At 34.5% G+C, this 23,009-nt stretch overlaps 1 protein-coding gene across 11 annotated transcripts in view; it reads right to left on the reverse strand.

Moving 5' to 3' along the window:
- CCDC102B (coiled-coil domain containing 102B) overlaps nucleotides 1–23,009 on the reverse strand; it is a 336,572-nt gene that overhangs the window by 242,066 nt on the left and 71,497 nt on the right. For 6 of the 11 annotated variants that reach the window (XM_074383268.1, XM_074383269.1, XM_074383270.1 and 3 more), the window contains one exon: nucleotides 17,505–17,546. Coding sequence is in view for 5 of the 11 variants with exons in the window: in XM_074383265.1 (XP_074239366.1) it covers nucleotides 4,128–4,169 (42 nt within the window). In the remaining 6 variants the exon portion in view is untranslated. Of the gene's footprint in view, nucleotides 1–4,127; nucleotides 4,293–16,273; nucleotides 16,397–17,504; nucleotides 17,547–23,009 lie in introns of all 11 variants that reach the window. The other 5 variants (XM_074383267.1, XM_074383263.1, XM_074383264.1 and 2 more) reach the window with 2 other exon arrangements.

Here is a 23,009-nt window from a genome sequence, read left to right on the forward strand (position 1 = left end):
ACATATTTGCCAGTGGTTGTAGGACATATTTGTAGTGATCCTGTAGTACAGGACCACTGATACATGGGGAAATATTTTAATGCTGTTGACTCCAGTTTCTTGTACTGATTTTTGTATTGTAAACATGCCCAATCAGGCCACCACGATTCCTGCAAATATTTTTGAATGTAGTATATAACCAAATAAATAAAATGTTAAGGGTCTACAAAGTATATATAATATCACTAAACAATATTATTTGTTGCCAAAGAAGAGCTTAATGTGTAAGGTAGTGGACTCCAGCCTCTATTGGGTAGTCTTACTCTGCCCCATTTTAGACAATGGTCTTGGACAAATTACATAAACTGCCTTTGACTCAATATCCTTAGTGTAAAAGGAGACAAAGATCGCACGAACCTCATTGAATTCTTATGACTATTAAAAGAGAAAATACCTACAGATTTGTTAGCCCTAGCTGTCTTGCAGTCAAGGCATATGGTTTTCTCTGTGTTATACAAGTCATTACAATGTCACCTTGAGGTACTAATTGCATCATTTACTTTTTTGTGTGTTTTTTCCCCTGCTTTTTGAAAGAGAAATGGTATACTTAAAAAACAGGAAACGCATAGGAAAGTGCTCTGTATTTCATGTAATAAAGCTGCAGTTTCAATTTGTCTATAATATTAATATTAATCAGTGGAATACTCAGTACTATTATTATCCTCATCTTAGTGATAAAGAAACTAAGGCTTAGGCTCTGACGTATACATCCAAGTCATACAGTTACAAGGGGTCAACCCAGTTTGGAAACTGAGGAAATTTGAATCCAGAGCTACTACCTCTTCATATAAATATTCTACAGCTTCAAACTATCAACTATTTTCTCCATAAATCTTTTAGAGTATTTCAGGAATACATTGGATATACTTCCACTTTGAATATATTTATGCCAAAATATCTCCTATTAAATCACACAATTAGTCATCTGATCCTGACACTGTCCTTTGAGTTCATTCAATCTCTTAAAGGCACTTCGGGGTCCAGGCATGTCCATCCTCTGGCCTTCTCTTTGTCACTTCATCTTCCACGTCCCCTGTGTCTCCCACCCTGGATGTGTCTATTCCTTGCACAACCTCACCTCCGCATTCTCCTTGGTACAACCTGTTTGCTCTGCAGGAGCAGGCTCCCCTCTCTCCACAGGCCCTCTTTCTCCTGGCTTCTCATCCTTCAGGTCACAGTTTATACTTCCTGCTAACTAAACCTGTGATCTGAGAATTCTAGATCCCTTAGAGGCCCTTTGTCTAAGGGTGTCCAAGGGAGAGAACACAGTCATGGGTTCTTAGTTTCTGTTTCTGACTGGGCTCGTAAAACCCCTTCCTCATCTCTCTTTTTCACCTATCACCAGCAGCAGAAACTAAAAACCATGGTTTCTGCCTGCTAAATGCCTAAAACAAAAAAACAAAATGCAACAACAACAACAAAACAAGGTGGGTTGAATATCCACCGCTGACCTGCTCCTTGAAAGTGAACAAAAGAGACATCACGTTTGCCATCCTGGATGTGGCTGACAATCATAAATAATAAACCAAACTAACAATCACACTTTTAAGTAATCTTTGAATGGAGCAAACAGTGTATTGTAATCCAAAATATCTCTATGTATTTAGCAGTTTCTCCCAAGTGACATTTTATGTACTATCTGAAGAATGAAATGGGGCATAAAGAAATGCATTTTTGGCAGAAGTTACATTTCCATGGCAGGATAAAACAGGCATTAAAAATATTTTTGTCTTATTGTTTATAGTTATTGCTTTATTGTAATCTATAGAAAATGAAACCTTTCTTGAATTTTTTCCTAAGAAGCATAGGACCTGTAATGCACACAAAAGCCATATGCAGTGAGAAAATAGATTAATACGGATTCAAAGCACAACACTAAGAAACAATCATTATAATGGATATAATGGCATATATTTTGATAAAAAGAAAAAAGTCAGTTTTTAATATTTAGGAAAATAGACCCTTGTATTGTATTACAAAATGTAGCCTGTCAAACAGTCACAAATGGTGAATATGGAAATGAATTTTGTATAGTTCTAAAGCAATATATATATATATATATATGAATTTTTGCAAGAGTACACAGATTATTAAACAGAAGATAATAGTTGTGACGATGAGATAAATGAAACCATTACAGTAAATGGCCATATAGTGTCATATGTATGTAGTTCAAGATTTACTCATGGTTAAATATTCTATTTTAAAAATCCTTACACTGTAGCAAATTATACAGACAGTTTCAATCTATGCTTGTTGGTTCAAATGAGAGACTTTGAAATTGTACAGAGACAGAAAATAATTCCTCAAAGCAGGCAACTTAATAATATAAAATAAATTTGAACAACTGGCCAATAATTTAAAGCTTAGATATTTTACTTTCCAAAAGCATTGTAACATAAAATAAGCATAAACGTAAATTTTAAAACATATTGTCATGTTTTCCAAGAGGTGTTATTAAAATTTAAATGGCATCATCTGATCAGATAGAAATTATCTCTATTTTAAAGAATTGGCATGGAATTAATACAGGAAACATGGTCTCTTGCTAGCTTACTCTTCATTGCTTCCTCTTTAATCTATTGCTATTACCTAGTGTTTTTGCAGCAATGTGCCACTGGTTCAAATCTACATGATGCCTTTCCTTTAGCCTAGGTTTTCAGGAAAATTATTTGAGGAAAAAATATTGATTAAAGTACTATGTTTCTAAGATAATGTTCAATGATTTTCAGACTCTAATCCTTTAAAAAATAAACCAGAATGAGATACCATCTCTCGCCAATTAGAATAGCTATCATTAAAAAATCAGAAAACGACAGATGCTGGAGAGGATGTGAAGAAATAGGAATGCTTTTACACTGTTGGTAGGAGTTTAAATTAGTTCAACCATTATGGAAGACAGTGTGACAATTCCTCAAGGATCTAGAACAAGAAACAGCATTTGACCTAGCAATCCCTTTACCGGTTATATACCCAAAGGATTATAAATCATTCTATTATAAAGACATATGCACATATATTTTTATTGCAGCACCATTCACAATAGCAAAGATTTGGAACCAACTCAAATGCCCATCAATGATAGACTGAATAAAGAAAATGTGACACATAAACACCATGGAATACTACGCAGCCATAAAAATGGATGAGTCCATGTCCTTTGCAGGAACATAGATGAAGCTGGAAATCATCATTCTCAGCAAACTAACACAGGAACAGAAAACCAAACACTGCATGTTCTCACTTAGAAGTGGGAGTTGAACAATGAGAATACATGGACACAGGGAGGGGAACATCACATACTGGGGCCTATTGAGGGGCGGGGCGCTAGAAGAGGAATAGCACTAGGAGAAATACCCAATGTAGATGAGCTGTTGATGGGCACAATAAACCACCATAGTACATGTATACCTATGTAACAGACCTGCACATTCTGCACGTGTGTCCCAGAACTTAAAATTGTAATTAAAAATAGATAAATAAATAATAAACTATTTCAGAGTCTATCCACATAGCATCTTGATGTTATTGCTATATTTTCTATAAGCTTTAAGGGGTTCAAAAATTACATTATAATAATAACCTCATAGATCAGAGAAAAAAAGTGACCAGTTTGACTTCTTTATAATATGAATAAAGAAATACAGAGAGATCCAAAATCCGTAATACATTTTATAAAGTGTCAATGCATCATTTGTAATGAGTCTTGGAAAAATAAAATTCCTGTTTTCTGGCAGGCTGATCAGCTTGAAGCCTTTACGGTGCTTTGCCTGCCAAGTACAAATTTAGGTTCAGACAATTTAGACTTTCTTGGTAAATACATCATTTAACTACTCTTATGAAGTCGTTGGGATGCCAAGCAGGTTCAAGAAAGCTCTGCCTTAAAATACTGCTGAAATTTCTCACCAGTGCACAAATTTTGAGGCTTAAAGAGTATGTCATGCATTTGAGTTTAGCAGCCTAAGTATATTTCTATATTATATAGAATATATATATATTTTGAATACATATACTATACATTATATATATACACACACACACACACACACACACACACACACACACATGCAATGTGGTCTACATATTACCTGTTTGTCTGGAAACTTGATGCTTAGTAAATTCACCAGCATTTTTAAATATTTATATTCATGTCGAGGTTTTAGTAAAAAAAATCACAAAGTATCCCAATTTTCTTATGCAATCTAATCCAAATTAATGGTGCCAAATAAAAAAGCCCAAATGTTTCTTGAGACCTTAAGCCAAAAATAAAATTAGTATTAGCTCTGCTGGAACTATAAAGCCCCACCAAATCTTATTTTTATATAAGAATGTGCTTAGCAGCTTAGCACTATTTCCAGGTGGCTAACAGACATGGTGCACATTTTATGGGAAATAACACTACACAAGCCTAATAATGTTAAAGATTCTACCACTTTCTAAAGTTGGGCAGGTGACTAGATCTGAAATTTACATTACTATGTAAACATCATCTTGTAGATCCTCATATTGATTAAATGACAAAGATGACAATAAAACTGTTTCTGGAAATGCTAAAATGCTAAAAGGAAACTAAAATGAGAGCACATAGCCAATTAGTCTAAATGATAATTATTATCAATATAGAATGTGAAAGCAAATCACTCTATGAAATAATTCCTACTGTGCCATGAGAAACTAGGTGATGCTAAGAGAAGGAAGGGTGTATCATCCAAGATCAGGGCAGTTTTTCTGCCGTTGTTTTTACACTTAAAAGTTTATAATTTGTTAAAATTACAGATTTTTAAAATATTGAATCCATCGAGATTTTCAAATATTTTTGTGCATTTAAGATTTCAGGAAACAAAACCACAGATGACCCCAATTTTCCTATGCATTTTTCTAAGCAAAATTCCTAAACTGTTTACCACATCCACATTATTCTTAAAAATCTGTGCGGCTAAGTCACAAGATGCAAAGTGTTAGTACATACATTTTAACTCTTATCCTTAAATTTCAAATATAGATTGTAGCTATGTAACAATAAATGTGATCAATCAGGTGTTAATAAATGCCAATAAAAAGTGAGATTATGGCCATGCCTTCAAATCATGTAAGTATATTTTGTTTTATTCTTGCTTGAAATGTTTCCTTAACCTCTGAATATTCGGTAAAATGGTAAAGAAAAAAGTATAAATTGTTTTTCTCAGTGTGTGTGAATATCATTTTTAAAATAAAAATATAGACCAACTTTTAAATGTCCCTCACTATCCCCTCTTTTGATATTCACAGCCTTGTCTAATTCCCTTCCTCTCAGTGGGGGCTGGCCCTGTGACCTACTTCTAATGAGTATAATATTATAAAAGTGAATGGATGTGACTTCTGAAATCAGGCTATGAAAGAGTAAGACTTCCATCTTGCCAGCATTCTCTCTTTGCCTTCTCTCTTGGTCACTCTGATAAACCAAGAGCCATGTCGCAAGCAGTTGTGTGGAGAGGCCCACATGGCCAGGAACTGAGGAAGGTTTCTGGCCACTAGCTCCTAGAAACTAAATGCTGCCCACAGCCATTTGAGGAAGTTTGGCAGAAGATCTACCCCTAGTTGAGAATTTAGCCAACTGCAGCTCTGTCTGACACCTTCCTTGCAGCATATAAGAGAGACCCAGGGCCAGAGAACTCAATTAAGCCACACCTGTATTCCTGTGAGGTAATAAATTTAGTGTTCTAAGACACTAAATTTTGGTATAACGTATTATGCAGCAATACAGAAAAGCAGTACATGACTATTAAAATAATTTTCTTGCAGACTCTGGATATGAGACATTTGTTAGATGCATAGTTTGCAAATATTTTCTCCCATTCTGTAGGTTGCTTGTTTATTCTGCTGATAGTTTCTTTTGCTGTGCAGAAGCTCTTTAGTCTAATTTGGTCTCATTTGTCAATTTTTACTTTTGTTGCAATTGCTTTTGGCATGTGGTGATTCTTCAAAGAACTAAAAACAGAACTACCATTCAACACAGCAATCTCACTACTGGGTATAAACTCATATATTCTACATGGTAGAATATAAATCATTCTACCATAAAAACACATGCATATGTATGTTCACCACAGCACTATTCACAATAGCAAAGACATGTAATCAACCAAAATGCCCATCAGTGACATATTAAATAAAGAAAATATGGCATATACACATGGAATACTATGTAGCCATAAAAAAAGAATGAAATCATGTCCTTTGTGGGAACATCGATCGAGCTAGAGGCTATTATCCTTAGCAAATTAATCCAGGAACAGAAAACCAAACGTTGCATGTTCTCATTTATAAGTGGGAGCTTATAAATGAGACACAAAGAAGGGAACAACAGACACTAGAATCTATTTGAGGGTGGAGGGTGGAGAGTGGAGAAGGGAGAGGAGCAGAAAAAGTAGTTATTGAATAGTAGGCTTAATACTTAGATGATGAAATAACCTGTACAACAAACCCCGCCTGACACATTTACTACATAACAAACCTTCGTATGTACCCCCAAACCTAAAATAAAAGTGACAATTGAAAAAAAAAATTAAATAGAACTGAACTTAGTGATGAGATGGGGGGAGGGGCTATTTCTGTTCTCACATGCTCTACAGTGGCTGGAACCAGAACTCTGGAAAACAAAGTGGGAAAATTGTAATAAGGTAAATTTGTCCTAGTATATTTACCCTAGCTGTAAAATTCTGGTAGCATGCATTGTTTACATCTTCTTTCTATAGAATATTCCAAGTTAAATTGTGAAATTTAATTTGCAGGAACATAGATGGAATTTAAGGTCATTATCCTTGATAAACTAACACAGGAACAGAAAAACAAATACCGCATGCTCTCACTAATAAATGGAAACTAAATAATAAGAACACATGGACAGATGTGTTCCTCTTAGAAAGAGAGGAACAACAGACACTGGGGACCATTAGAGGGTGAGGAGTAGGAAGAGGGAGAGGTTAAGAAAAAAACAAAATGCAAATCAAAACCACATTGAGATACAATCTCATGCCAGTTAGAATGGCGATCATTAAAAAATCTGAAGACAACAGATGCTGGAGAGGATGTGGAGAAATAGGAACACTTTTACACTGTTGGTGGGAGTGTAAATTAGTTCAACCATTGTGGAAGACAGTGTGGTGATTCCTCAAGGACCTAGAAATAGAAATTCCATTTGACCCAGCAATCCCATCGCCGCGTATATATCCAAAGGATTATACGTCTTTCTATGATAAAGACACATGCACACGTATGTTCATTGCAGCACTGTTTACAATAGCAAAGACCTGGAACCAACCCAAATGCCCACTGATGATATACTTGACAAGAAGAATTTGGCATGTATACACCATAGAATACCATGAAGCCATAAAGAACGATGAGTTCATGTCCTTTGTAAGGACATGGATGAATCTGGAAACCATCATTTTCAGCAAACTGACAGAAGAACAGAAAATCAAACACCACATGTTCTCACTCATAGGTGGTGTTGAACAGTGAGAACACATGGACACAGGGAGGGGAGCATCACACACTGGGGTCTGTTGGGAGGGACTAGCGGGGGTTAGGGAGGTTGGGGGAGGGATAACATGGGGAGAAATGCCAGACATAGGTGACGGGGGGATGAAGACAGCAAACCACATTGCCATGTGTGTATCTATGCAACAATCCTGCATGATCTGCACGTGTACCCCACGACACAAAGTACAATAAAAATATATATTAAATAAATAAATAAATGACTACTTAACATTTCTAAAAAAAGAAAAAAAGGAAAAACTAATGGGTACTATGCTTAGTACACAGGTGATGAAATAATCTGTACACCAAACCCCCAAGCACGAGTTTACCTATATAACAAACCTGTACATCTACCTCTGAAACTAAAATAATTAAATGAATAGATAAAATAAAATCACTTCCTCAAATTATCAACTAATATTGCCATACATCATAATTTAGTCTAACTTCATACAAAAGTGTAGGTATTTAAGAAATAAAATTTCAAAATTTCCCAATTAAAGTTGGGATCATTGAAAACATTAAATAACATAAAATGAGGGAATAAGGAATAGTAATCTCAATTCAAATGCCAATCATATAATTATGGGTAGATACATTTTGTAATGTACTTTCAGATAATCTTAACATGGAAAAGGCCCATGATACTAAAGATATGGTATAGTCAAGGGAATAAATGTAGCAAGCATCACAGAATATTGTTTAAATTAGATAAACTGACATATGGTAAAATTGATTTGTCTTTTTCAGGGTCATCACATCAAAGACTAGCTACTCATGACATTAGTTTATAGAAAATACATGTAATCAACCCAAAGAGGACAAAAGCCATTACAAACCATGAAAACGAGATATGTTATCAGAGTGACAGAATAAATTTACAAAACTATCTTTTTTAGTTTTATTTTGCTTCTTATATTTAATTAAAATCCAAGTAAAGCATTAGCATCAACAGACAGCTTCCATTTATTAATCACTCCTTTAACATTTTTTAATTAGTCTGACAGCAGAGAAAAGTTTGTTTACAGCTTACTTCAAAAGAACTTAAAGACTGCAGTCTTTTCAAGGAATGTGAATTGTCAGAAAAATGCATTTTACTGTCTTGATATTTGGGAAATAAGAAAATGAACAAGAGAGAAATATTGTACGTTTTCATTAGTGTATATTAGCCCTCTGAAGAGGTCATAGCAAATATAAATTGACATTAAACAGTGCCTTTAACAACTTAAAATTAGAAAATGAGAACACTGAACAGATTCATTTTCCTAAAGTGCTTTTCAAGAGCACATGACTACCTGTTAAGTACGAAATATTTTTATTCTGATACAAGCAGTTATTGCATTTAATTTATTGCATGATTTTCCTCTGAGGGGCATGCAAAGATGAACATGTTCATTTTTGTATCTTGATGTTTTAATAACTACTGAATTGTTTTGTTTTGTTGAGTCTAGCTCTGTTGCTTAGGCTGGAGTGTAGTGGTGTAATCTCAGCTCACTGCAACTTCCTCCTCCCTGGTTCAAGTGACTCTCCTCCTTCAGCCTCCTGAGTAGCTGGGGCTACAGGCACACGCCACCATGCCTGGCTAATTTTTATATTTTTGGTCGAGATGGGGCTTCACTATGTTGGCCAGGCTGGTTGCCAAATCCTGGCTACAAGTAACCTGCCCGCCTTGGCCTATGAAAGTGCTGGGATTACAGATGTGTGCTACCACGCCTGTCCTTACTTACTGTAAAAAACTTTTAAACATAAAATGCAAATATTGTTTTACTTTGGAAAAAAGAAACTGTCAACATTATTTAGTTTTTCCTTTCCCATTTTTTGAATGTCAAATGCAATAGCATGAGAAAAGCTTTCTATTCAAATAGCACCTTAAGTTTAGAAGTGCTTACTTTGAGCACATAAAGTGGCATTAAAATCTTTAAGTACTTCAGTTTCAACAAAGTCAGTTTCATTACTATGAGAATAAATTATTTTAATGCCTCTCAAATACTATATTTTATAAAATTTACCTTTATATAAGAATAACATCTGTAAATCAAATAACAGAAAAACTGAACGGTTTGGCATTTAACAATGAAATGAAAATTGTGGAGAGCAAGAAAGAACAAAAGATAAAAGAGAAAGAAAAGGAGAAATTACACATAATTTTTAAAATTGTAATTTCACCAAGACTTTGGCTTAACAGAAAACATTTCTAAGTACTTATAATATCATGTCAGTCTGGTTATTCTGTACTATTCAAATAACAACTTGTGCACATTTCAATATTTTATTTTTCTGGCTATATTTTATCCAATGAAATGTATTTTAGGAATGTAATTAAAAATCACAGTTTTTATCTGGAAACATTCCCCTTGAGAACTGGAACAAGACAAGGATGTCCACTCTCACCACTCCTATTAAACACCGTACTGGAGTCCTGGCCAGAACAGTCAGGCAAGATAAAGAAACAAAGCACATCCAAATTGAAAAAGAAGTCAAACTATCTCTCTTCACTAACAATATGATGCTATACTTAGAAAACCCTAAAGACTTTGCCAAAAGGTTCAGAATAGAAAACTCAGAAATACAACCACACACCTACAACCGTCCGATCTGTGAAAAAGCCAACAAAAACAAGCAATGTATAGGACTCCTCATGCAATACATGTTGCTCGGATAACTGGCTAGCCATATGCAGAGAATGAAACTGGACCCTCACTTTCTGCTGTACATAATATTAACTCAAGAGGGATTAAAGGTCTAAATGTAAGACCTCAAACTATAACATTTCAAAAAGGAAATGTAGGCAATACCCTTCTTGACATCAGTCTTGGCAAATAATTTTTGTCTAAGTCTCCCAAAGCAATTGCAAAAGAAAAACTCTAAAACTGACAAGTAGGAGCTAATTAAATTAAAGTTTCTGCACAACAAAAGAACCAATCAACAGAGAAAATAGATAACCTGCAGAATGGAAAAAAATATTAATACTATACACCCAGGAAAGATCTAATATCCAGAATGCTAAGCAACTTAAATCAACAAGCAGAAAACAAATTACCCCATTAAAAAGTTGGCAAAGGAGGCCGGGCGCGGTGGCTCAAGGCTGTAATCCCAGCACTTTGGGAGGCTGAGGCGGGTGGATTACCAGGTCAAGAGATTGAGACCATCCTGGTCAACATGGTGAAACCCCGTCTCTACTAAAAATACAAAAAATTAGCTGGGCGTGGTGGTGCGTGCCTGTAATCCCAGCTACTTAGGAGGCTGAGGCAGGAGAATTGCCTGAGCCCAGGAGGCGGAGGTTGCGGTGAGCCGAGATCGCGCCATTGCACTCCAGCCTGGGTAGTAAGAGCGAAACTTCCGTTTCAAAAAAAAAAAAAAAAAAAGTGGGCAAAGGACATAAACAAGCACTCAGAAAGAAGACACACAAGGAGCCAACAAACGTGAAAAAATGCTCACTATCACTAACCATCAGTGAAATGCAAATCGAAACCACAATCCCATACCAGTCAGAATGGCCAATACTAAAAGGCCCCCAAACAACAGATGCTGGTGAGGCTGCATACTAAACGGAATGCTTATACACTGTTGCTGGGAGTGTAAATTAGTTCAGCCACCATGCAAAGCAGTTCGGAAATTTTCTAAAGAACTTAAAACATTCACATGACAATCAATCGCATTACTGGGTTTACACCCAAAGGAAGATAAATCATGAAGCCAAGAAGACACACGTAGTCATATGCTCATCACTGCTTTTCACAATAGGAAAGACATGGAATCCACCTGCGTACCCATCAATGGTGGATTGGATAAAGAAATGTGGTACATAAGTTACTGGATGAAAAGTCTTGACTGCAAGTTGTCCAGGTTCTTGGAACACTGAACAAAGAATTAAACAAGATGCACAAACAAAACAACAAAAGAACAAAGCAATGAAAGCACAGTTTTATTGAAGCAAACAAACACATTACAGAGAGAAAGTGGGCTTGAGCAAGTGGCTCAAGAGCCCCTATTGCAATGATTTATAAAGTTTTTATTAAGCTAAAAGAATTTGGTAACACGCACAGGTAGCCTTTAGAGGCTTCCAATTGGTTGCAACCTATGCAAATGAAGGATTGGCCCATGACTAATCAGAGGACAAAGTGGAGGTTTGGCCCACAACCAATCAGAGGCTAAAATGGAGCCTTATCCTGCAACCAATCAAACGTTGAAGTGAAGGTTTGGCCCCTGACCAATCAGAGGTATTTCCCATTTGTGTTATAGGGGAGTGGAGGGAGGTAGTAGAGGGAGGGGCCTCTGGTTCCTTCTCATTTGGGTATGAAGAGGTGGGGTTTTCTTTTTGGTTCAATTCCAAGGAGTCAGCCTTGGGTTGGCCTTAAGCTCCCTGTCTCCAGACCCTATCTCCTGCCTCACATATATACCATAAAATACTACAAAGCCATAGAAAGAATGAAATATTGTCCTTTGCAGCAACATGGATGGAGCTGGAGGCCATAATCATAAGCTAATTAATGCAAGAAGAGAAAACCAAATACCACACGTTCTCACTCTTAAGTGGGAGCTAAACATTGAGCATGCACGGACATAAAATTGGAAACAATAGACATGGTGGACTACTGGAGGAGGTGAGTTGAAAAACTACCTACTAGGTACTATAGTCTCTACCTGGGTGCAATATACCCATGCAACAAACCTGCACATGTATCCTGTGTATCTAAAAATAGACGTTGACATTTAAAAATTAAAAATAATAATATCAAATCATTACAGTTTTTAAAGGCCCAATTTCAAATTAAAACACCTAATTGATGTGCTAAACATTATTCATGTCTACAATATTTCAGGTTTTATTTATTTATTTATTTATTTATTTATTTATTTATTTATTTTTGAGATGGAGTCTCCCTCTGTCGCCCAAGCTGGAGTGCAATGGTGTGATCTCAGCTCAATGCAACCTCCTCCTTCCAGGTTCAAGTGATTCTTCTGCCCCAGTCTCCTAAGTAGCTGGGACTACAGGCTCATGCCACCATGCCCAGCTAGTTTTTGTAATTTTAGTAGAGATAGGGTTTCACTACTCATCTTGAACTTCTGACCTCGTCATCCACTGGCCTTGGCCCCACAAAGTGCAGGGATTACAGGAGTAAGCCACCAGGCCCAGGCAATATTTCAGTTTAAACAATTTTTAAAAATTATCAGAAAATACAGTAGTTTTCATAACTCTTAGAAAGTATTCCAATTTATAATTTTACAAGCTTCTAGAACTAAGTGATATTTGACCTAGCACATTTAGTAAATCCTTTAAACTCATCATATCCAAAATAGAAGAATACAAATCTTGAAACACCTATGACATTAAAACTCTTGGCTCTTTCCTGGGGGAGTTTTAAAATTATTTTGGGATATTTTATTTTATTTTTCTCTACAATTATATTAAATGGTGTATATATAGTTTACTCAAAATGCTATTATGTTTTAAAATTGAAAGGAAATTGTTTCAGTTACTAATGAACTCCTACTGATTTTCTCCCTAGAAAACATATATATATATATATATATATATATATATATATATATATATATATATTCAATTGGAAGGAAGGAAGAAGAAGGAGAAAAGAAGGAAAAGAAAGAACTTTTTAACATACTGGGTTTACTATTCTGCTGCCTGTATTTGGCATGGTTTTGCAGTGCATGAGTTAACTTTCCAGACAGGACGAAACTCTGTATTTTTCATTATAGACAAGAATTTTGAGGCCTCAAAATTTGTTTTCTCTCCATGTCATTTAAATATTGTATCTGAGCCTAATTAAAGAATTGGGAAAGAGATTGTACAGTGCGTTCAAACTGTAAAATATTAATAAATATGTTATATTTATAAAATTAATTAATTTTGTAAAGTGTATAAAATATAGCATCCTGGAAAATGCAAGTTGTATATTTGCCAGAAAGTAGAAAATGATGAGAATAAATGATTGCACTAAATTTAAGACAAGCAGCAAGTATTTATTTTTAGGTATTGCTATTAAGGGCCCAGTGAGGCTAATTTATTTTTAGTGTTTTTCTTTTCTGAAAGTAGTATTTGTGCCAAATCTTTGTGTAGTGTGAAGGACATAAATTTGCTTTTGTATTACCAAACTCCAGTACTTTGGGACATCCTCTACATAACATAGAAAATGAACCACACTGGGAAGCCAGTTATCCTTATTTAGAACATTCTAACCACATGAATTAGATATAAGCTCAAATAAGAAAAAGGAAATGAGGTAGTCTACCTATTTCTGACTATTAGCTTCCTAAGGAACCTTAGGAAGGTTCATAATCATGTCTTCATAATCATGATTAGCTTCATAATTATGTCTTAGGTTAGGTGTCCCTGCTGTGATCTCTGAGCACTGGTATCCATACTGCATGAACGTTTAACAGAGTTTGGTCCATGCTTTTAAATTATTTGATTACTCTATCTTCCACACCGGCTACACTGTGAGCTCAATGCGGGTAATATCTGTGCTTGTGTTGCTCACCTTTCCATCTGCAGGGCTGGCACGATGTCTGTTAGAGTGAACATTAAGTAAATATTTATTGTATGAATAAAAGAATAAATACATGAATGAATGAGAGATATTTAAAAGAAAAGAATCTAGGAAAGATTATTTATGAAGAATTCAGAAAGAAGAAATTTTCTTCCCGAGGAAGAAATGATATCAATTTTCACAAACTTTTTCAGATAAGAAAAAAAGAGTTAACACATGCCAACTCATTTTATGAGGTCAATAAAACCTTGATATCAAGCCCTCAGCAGGACTTAATGGCAAATTTCTCAAACTTACATAAAAGCCCTAACAGAAATGTTAGCAAGAGAAATCTGGTGTTTAAAACAATTAATATATCGCGAAGTTGAATATGCTTCAGAAATACAACTTTGGTTTAGCATTTGATTACCAATCATTGTGATTCACTTAATAAACCATATTAGCAAAGTAAAGTGGAAACACCCCAATACATGAATAAAATGTATTTGATAAAATTCAACATCAATTTACAATTTGAAAAAGATAACCAGCTAAAAATAGAAGGGAATGTACTGGATATGATAACAGTTTACTGCAGAAAATCTAAAGTATTCATCTTCAATTTTGAATTATTGATAGCTTCCCCCTGAAAATAGTATGAAAAGGAGGTGTCTCCTAATGCTACTACTGTTCAGCATTATATAAAAGGAGAGGTCTAGCCATTAGTATGATGAGGAAAGGAAATAAAATTAAATAGAAGTGAAAATAAAATAAAACTTTTGTACAATATGATTGTGTAAGTAGAAATTCAAAACAAGAATTGCAAACTATTAAAACTAGTAATGATTTTAGTAGTTACTAAGCTAAAGTCAACATACACAATTATGTGTATTTCTACATTTTAGAAACAAACATTTAGACATCAAATATCAAATTTTAATAATTAATACAATTCTATTTTAGCATCATATGCATTAGGTAGCTAGAGATAGAAGATAGATAAGGTTACATCCCATAAACTACAATACACTCATAAGAGAAACTAAAGAATATCTAAATAAGTGAAGGAATATATTACGTCTGTTTATGGACTAGAAAGCTTAAAATTGTGAGGATAACATTTATGCCCAAATCAATCTATGTATTTCAGTAATTCCAGTCAAAACTTCACAAAGTTTATTTTGTGGAAGTTGATAAGTTGATACTAATATCCATTTGAAAATAGAAAAAGTCAAAGCCAAAACTTTGTTAAACAAAAGAACAAATTTAGAGAATTGTATTATGATGATAGAAATTGTATGAATATGATAGAAAGCTACAGAAATTAATGAGTCATTGGCTCAAAGAGAGAAATAAACAAATGAAAGAGAATTCAGAGTCCTAACATGGATCCACATCTCTGTGGACCTAATTTATGGCAACCCATTATGTGAAATTGTTTTTGCCTTTTTCAACAAAAGGTACTAGCTCAATCATGTCCATATGGAAGTAACAGCCACAACACCAATTACTAAAAAAATCAGTTCTCAATACAGTGCTCTCTAAAAGTGTAAAACAAAACAATAAGGATCCCGGAAATCACATAAGAAAAATCATTCATGATATTGCAGTTAGCAAAGATTTTTCTAAACAAGATATCAAGCATTAACCATAAAGTGAAAATACTTATAAAGAGAACTTTATTAAACCTACGAATTTCTGTTCATGAGAAGAAAGACATCATCAACAGAATGCAAAGGCAAATAATAGCATGGAAGAATGCATTGTGCTTACATACATCCATGGAGGACTCGTAAAATCGCAAACTGGTGAGAAGAAGTCAATCATATGATTTTTTAAAAACATGCTAAAAATGCAAAGATGTACTTCATGGAAGAAAATATGCATATAGGCAATAATCACATGGATAGTTCTTATATTATTTGTTACCAAGGAAGTGCAAATTAAAACCCACAACCCATAAGAATTGTCATAGCAACATTATTCCTAATTGCTCTAAACTGAATGTATCTTTGTCTATAAACTAAAAATAGATGCATAAATTTTACCATAGTTACTACGTAACAATAAAAATAGATGAACTATTGCTACAGATGGAGGAATCTCACAAACAAAACGCAAAGTAAAAGAAGCTGGCACAAAATAACGCATACTGCATAATCCCAATTATAACAAGTTCAAAAAAGGAAAAGCTATTCATGCAAACTCAGAATAGTGTTTACCTTTAGTTGGAGTGGTAATGACAGTAGGAAGGCATGAAGGAGGCTTCCAGAATGCCAACAACATTCCATTACTTGATCTGGGTATTGGCTACATGGGTGTATTCTTTTTAAAAATTCATTGAGCTGCATATGTTTAAATTTATTCACTTTAATCTCATTTAAATAATCAGAAAGCAGCCAATTATTAAACAATATCCTTACAAATACTACATCTTTCCAGATTTCTAGCTGTCAAGTAGCTTTCAGATTAAGCAGGAGAATAGACGTGATAAACAGAATATTCACATAATATAGTAATGTGTTCTCCCCTGGAAGTACTAACAGACCACCGAGGCAGCAAAGGGCCTGTAATTCACAGTTCTCAGCAAGTTGTAGATCAATCAGCTATGTTGGAAGGGAGACATGTTCCTTCAAAAGAAAATACTTTGCACAAATCAATGAGTCTCAATTTGTTGTTGTAAAATAATTTAATATGGAGATTTTGAATGCACTTAAAATATAAAAAAGAAATGTGTATATATAACATATATAATGAAAATTTTAGCTTTTCTTCTAGTCATGTCTCTTTACTACAAGGAACATATTACAAAATAATAGTAGATTCATCCTTTAATTATCTGACCACCCAAATTAAATCATCTATATTTCCTTGTCTTATAAAATTAATACTCACTGAAACAAGTATGTTCAGATAAGCAGAATTTCATCATCAGATATGCCTTCTCTTAATGAGAATGAGGCATGAGTCATTCTCATGAGCAGATGATCTGGAAAGCCTTTAGCAAGTCTCATGACCAAGTAATCAGTTTTCCTATGTTTACCCCTACACACCCACACATGACTGTGAACATTTGCTTAACAACATCTTCATTCACAGTTATCTTTCTTGCATTTATAGAAGTGTTCAATCTAAATAGATAACTAACAAGATTCTCTGGGCTTGCTTCAGAATAGTGAGCAGTAACACAAAGATAATTGAACTTACAGAAAAAGCCCAACCACTTCCTTCATCTTCTTTGAATATATTTCCATTTGCAAAAAGTTGAGACACATAAAAACAGAACTAAGATAATTATTTTGCTGTCTAAATGTTAAAATGGAAAATGCAAAAATGACAGCATATTTTGGAAGAAGGCTAAATTCAAATGTTGAGTTGCTTTTGTTCATTATGTTTACGAAAGCCAAATTTATTTTTAAATTTTGAAACTCTTTGGCAACATAAAAATCTTACCTCAGACTCCCAAGTGTCCCACTGAGTTCTGCTGTATAAAACCTAGAAAACAAACCCATATTCAAATTTATTTTATGCTTTCAGATAATACGTACTATTACTAATACATACTAAAGAATTCTCAGGCATATGTAATCATGTGAATCAAGTGTTTTATAAAAGTAACAATAAATTGAACAAAACATAAAAATGCATGTAACATTTTATAACAGTGGATTTTCATGATAGTAAAAAAAAATAATGGAAAATAGCATAATTTTTAGTCTGACCACCTCGGGACTCCTCTGGCTTGAACACAACTTATGTTTTCTTTCTCTCACAGTGTAAAACAATGGAGCACACAAGAGTATGCTGTGTAAGTCACAGCAGAAGTTAGATGGAATATGAAAACATTTTGTTTCCTGTTTTATTATACACTATGGCAGACAAACTGATCATTACCTTATTTAATGCTGCTTTTAGACATTATTACTGATTTTAAAATAGTCAATAGCGTTTTAAGAGAAATTTTCTGCAAGACTTTTTGTTCTCTTAAAAAGGGAAAAGGAAATAAGAAGAGACTATAGTGAAAAGTGACTTGATTTAACTTTTGAACAGGTATGAGATCTTGGGGAAATTAACTTTACCAAGACTCAGTTTAAACCATAAAACTGGAGTGATTTATTGTTATTCCAACAATAAATCATAGCATTTATTGCACACCCAGATACCCTAGGGACAATGTAGATGTTCAATAAATAATCATTCTTACTATGTGAAATTCCCTTTATATACATAATGAATTTGTGGCTGATGTTAAAATACAGAGTCTAAAACCAGTGTTCACACATTTCTGATTACTAGTAGCAAATCTTCAGTGGAGGTAGAGGGTATTATCACAAAAATCAATTCTTTGAACAATTTATTCTATTTTCTACTTCTCCTTTGGACAATAAAAAATCTGCTACAATGAAATCAGGATTAATAAAATTTGGAAAGCAAAACACTTAAAGACAAAACAAAGAATGAGATGGGGAATGTGAGCAATCCTTCTTCCATATTATCTAAAGCTATGGGAAAAATGAATCGATACATTGAAATAAACAAGTCAAACTGATTTTTCCTTGGTTGCTGTCCAAATAAAATGCACATTTTACAGACTCCATACAGAGGCAAGCTGCTCTGTTGTTCTACCCTAACCCTGTCATCAACTCTTAGCTTACCGTTACAGTACATGAAGTGCACAATCTAGATTTTTAAAAAAACACATAGATCTTATATGTATAAAAAGATGGAAAAAAGTTGGCGCAAAACTATTTGAAAATCAAAAGAGATTTCAGTGTGTGTGTGTGAGTGTGTGTGTGTAAATGAAGGTGAAAGTACGAGAGAAATGATTAATCTATACCATACTTCCTGGTCAGTTTGTTCCATTTTCATCTGTGTTCCCATTCCCTGGTTAATCACTTTATTTGGTATCTATGGCATTAAATAATAATTTTAATATATGTGTTTCCATATCTATAAACTTCTTAGGAAATAACTTGTATCTTATTTATCTTTGTCTTCACAGTGACTAGGACATGGAAGTCATTCAACGAATGAATCTAGAGAGAGCCAATACTATAATTTGATTAAAATGCAGTTCACAATTGCCCCAGAGCATATATGTGTAGTTAATGTATGTCCATTGGGCCATAACAAGTGAATCTTATTCCATCAATATGAAATTCTCAGATTTGGAGATGAAAATATATTTGTTGTCTCTGTGTATGTATGTGTGTAAATCAAAGAAACAAAGGAAAAAGTGAGAGAAGAATGATTTGAAGGTGATCAGTTACTTGTACTACTTTAGAGCTGTGCTCAAGAAAAATTTAGCTTTTAATAATTTAAAACTTCAGAACCAGCAAATAAAAAAAGCATGCTTATTGGTGTATGATTATATAAACCTACAAGAAATATTATAATATCCTGCTTTAATATAGAATAATAAAGAACTCCTTATGTTACAATGTAAGACAGTTTTGCATTGAAAATAATTTTTGCTGGCAAATACTAGTGAATCAAAAACTTTACCAGTGAAATAGGTGTGTATCAGAAGAAAAAATCTATTCTAATATTTCTGGAGTATTAGTTTTCCTTATTGAAGTTCATGTTTGTCCTTTAAATATAAATACATTGGATTTTTTTTTCTTTTCAGCTTGTTTTTGTTGCAGATGGAATATCCTATGAAACATGCTCATTGCTATTATTCATACTTAAAACACTTCTGGGACTATTTACATTTTTCAAAATGCAGATATTCTTATTGATATCATTTCTAAACACTAAGAAAGTAGCTTCTGTAATATGACATTCACCTTATCATTTATTGCCCTGTCTTTAGAAATGTTTAGTAAAAGAAATGTTTCAATACAGAAAATTGCTATAATTTAATCTTTAATTATTCCTTTAAAATAATATGATTATACATGATGATGTTAGTTAATGTCTGAATGTAACTGACCAATGAATGAAGAACTAACCCGCACTTCTTGTCCGAAGTCCTATAATAATGTTTCTATGAAGGAAGAAATGTTAATTACCCAGGTTTCTTCATATTGTTTCTTGATGAAACCAGTTTATTTTTATTTAAGTGGCTGATTGATTGAGAGAGATGCTCTAAATTGAACAAATATTTCTGGCTAACAGTTTTCAAAGCCTCTAACTAAGAGAAAAGTCTAGGAAAAAAAGTGATTAATTGCAAAACAATAATTTGTAAAGCTAGAAAATTCCTCCAATTCAAAAAATGGTTGAAAAATGTTTCTCTCCTCTTTCCTAGAAATTAGAGTAAATACTTGTTTTGTTTTCTAAAAACAAAGCATAAATTTTGCTGTTTCAAGGAGTTTAGGGAAAGCCTTTTATACATCTCATTCTATAGAAAACTGATTTCACTTTCCTAATTTTTTCCTGCTAATAAAAGGCACCGCTATCCTTTCAGTTTGTGTAAGCCAGAGATTTAGACTTCCCTTACTAACCATTCTCCATCATCGTCTATATCCTCAATTATAAAGCCTTGCTCATTTTAACTTCTAATTTTTTTTTCTACATTCACGTTTCTCCATCTCTTCCACTTCACTCCAAATACTATCATATCATTCTTAGATTACTGAAATAGATTTCCCAACTTCTCTGCTTTTCAAAAGGATTCTATACTCAACAACTAAAAGTATATTTTTATGTTTTAATTTGACTTCATCTTGGTTGAAATGTTTCCAATTGCCATTCCATGAATTATCAGGATTAGGTTTAAGGTCCTTCTCATAGATAAGCAAGGCTTACCTCCCGGCCTCCCTTCCCCTGGGCTCCATTCTCCCGGCCTCCCTTCTCCTCCTCTGTGCTGGCCTCCTCTCCCCTCTTTCCCCTCCCATTCCCTCCTGTGGCCTCCTCTCCAGTCCTCTTTCCTGGCCTCCTGTTCCCTGGCTCTTCTTCCTCTAATTCCTTCTTCTCTTTCCTCCTACTCCTCCCTCTCCCCTTCTCTCCTCTCCCATATTCTTCTATCCTCTCATCTCTCTGTCCTCCGGTATTACTTTGTTCTCACACTGCTATAAAGAACTACCTGAGACTGGGTAATTTATGAAAAAAATAGGTTTGATTGACTCACATTTCCATATGGCTGGGGAGGCCTCAGGAAAGGTACAATCATCACAGAAGATAAAGGGAAAGCGAGAACATCTTACTATGGATACAAAGAGAAGGGAGAAGCACCTTACATTGATCAAACAACCGGATCTCTTGAGAACTCTATCACAAGAACAAGAAGGGGGAAGTTCACTCCCATGATTCAATCACCTCCAACCAGGCCACTCTCCCAACACATGAAGATTGCAATTCGATAGGAGATTTGGTTGGGGACACAGAGCCAAACCGTATCACCACCCTTTCCCTTCTTTCTCCTGACCTCCTCTTTTCTGACCTCTCCTTCCCTCTTCTCCCCTTATCTTCTCTCCATCTCCACGTTTCCTCTGCCTGGATACCTAGATAGCCCCCTTCTCAGGCTAGCTGGGCTTTTTACCTTGGATTAGTAAAATTATTCAACTTCTGTAGGATGTCAGTACTTAATTTCTATATTTTAATTCTTCAGAAGAAATGTTTCTTGCACACACAAAAATATTGAAGCACCAGCTTGAACTAAAATATGTATGTTCAGATTTTTAACATAGGAAATGCTTGAATATTCACTAGGGTCATGATTTATTTTCCTGCCACTTTATGTTTTTGTCTCCTCTTCATTTATTCAAAAATATCAACCTACCCTCAAGATCTGAAAGACATACCTTCTGCTACAGAGGCGAGGGGCTATTCAAATTTGCTATTTTGTTCTTTAAAATGCTTTTCTATTACTTAAAGTGAACCATGACATGAAAGTTGGTTTCTATTGCTTTGTAATGACCATAATTCAATAATCATATGTAGCCACAATTTCTAAATGATCACCATGGTCAAGAATTAAATGAAAAATTTCTTCTGAAATAGAGTACTTAGTTGAGAATTAAGTTTTATCACAAAGTAAATTTTAAACTTTTATCACTTTTTATAAAGTGGAATGAAAGGCATTGGATACTTTAATCCAAAATGAATTTTGAATCTATTTTTAAATAAAATTATTCAAAAATATTTTCTTGTAAAAATGGTTAATCCTCTTAAAGGAAATATGAAAATTTGCTTTTATTTTCTGTAAACCTAACCATGATGTACAGCTTTACCAAGCTCCTTATTTTAACAATAGACTGTTTAAAAACAAAAGATTAGGCACTGATTAGTAACGGTAAAAAATCTAACACTTCAAGTATATTAGTTCTTATACAGTTTTATTTCAATCAGTATTGGTAGGAGAATCTTACACTTTTTTCCAGATGGATAATGTGAAAGGTACCACATTCAGTGACTGAGCTATTTTCCCCTTTAAGTGAAAACGTTTTAGCTAAATATTTGAGCTTAATATTTGTCTTAGCTATTTGTCTCTTCTGGCTTAGGAGATTACCCCTTCGAGGTCCAGCTTTTCTCCCTACCTCTGAGAGGCAGCCTGCAGTCCTTTGTGCTTCACTCAAGCTCAAGATCCTCACCTGTCATTCCTGCTATCTCACCCTGCTCCCCCTTCCAGAAAGCCTTCTTCCTTTCAATCTCTTCATTACTTTGCTTATCTTGTTAAAAACTCCCTCTTTCTTAAAACCCTTTCTGCCTGTCCAAATTCTTCTCTTTCTTTTGCTTTTTGTTTCTGAGATGGAGTTTTAGTCTTGTTGCTCAGGCTTGAGTGCCCAAGGCACAATCTCAGCTCACTGCAACCTCCGCCTCCCAGGTTCAAGTGATTCTCCTGACTTCGCCTCCTGAGTAGCTGGAATTACAGGCACACGCCACCATGCTGGGCTAATCTTGTATTTTCAGTAGAGATGGGGTTGTGCCATGTTGGCCAGGCTGGTCTCGAACTCCTGACCTCAAGTGGTCTGCCTGCCTCACAAACTGCTGGGATTACAGGTGTGAGCCACCGCA

The sequence above is a fragment of the Saimiri boliviensis genome, chromosome 13, assembly GCF_048565385.1.
Source record: "Saimiri boliviensis isolate mSaiBol1 chromosome 13, mSaiBol1.pri, whole genome shotgun sequence".
Classification (NCBI taxonomy): Eukaryota; Metazoa; Chordata; class Mammalia; order Primates; family Cebidae; genus Saimiri; species Saimiri boliviensis.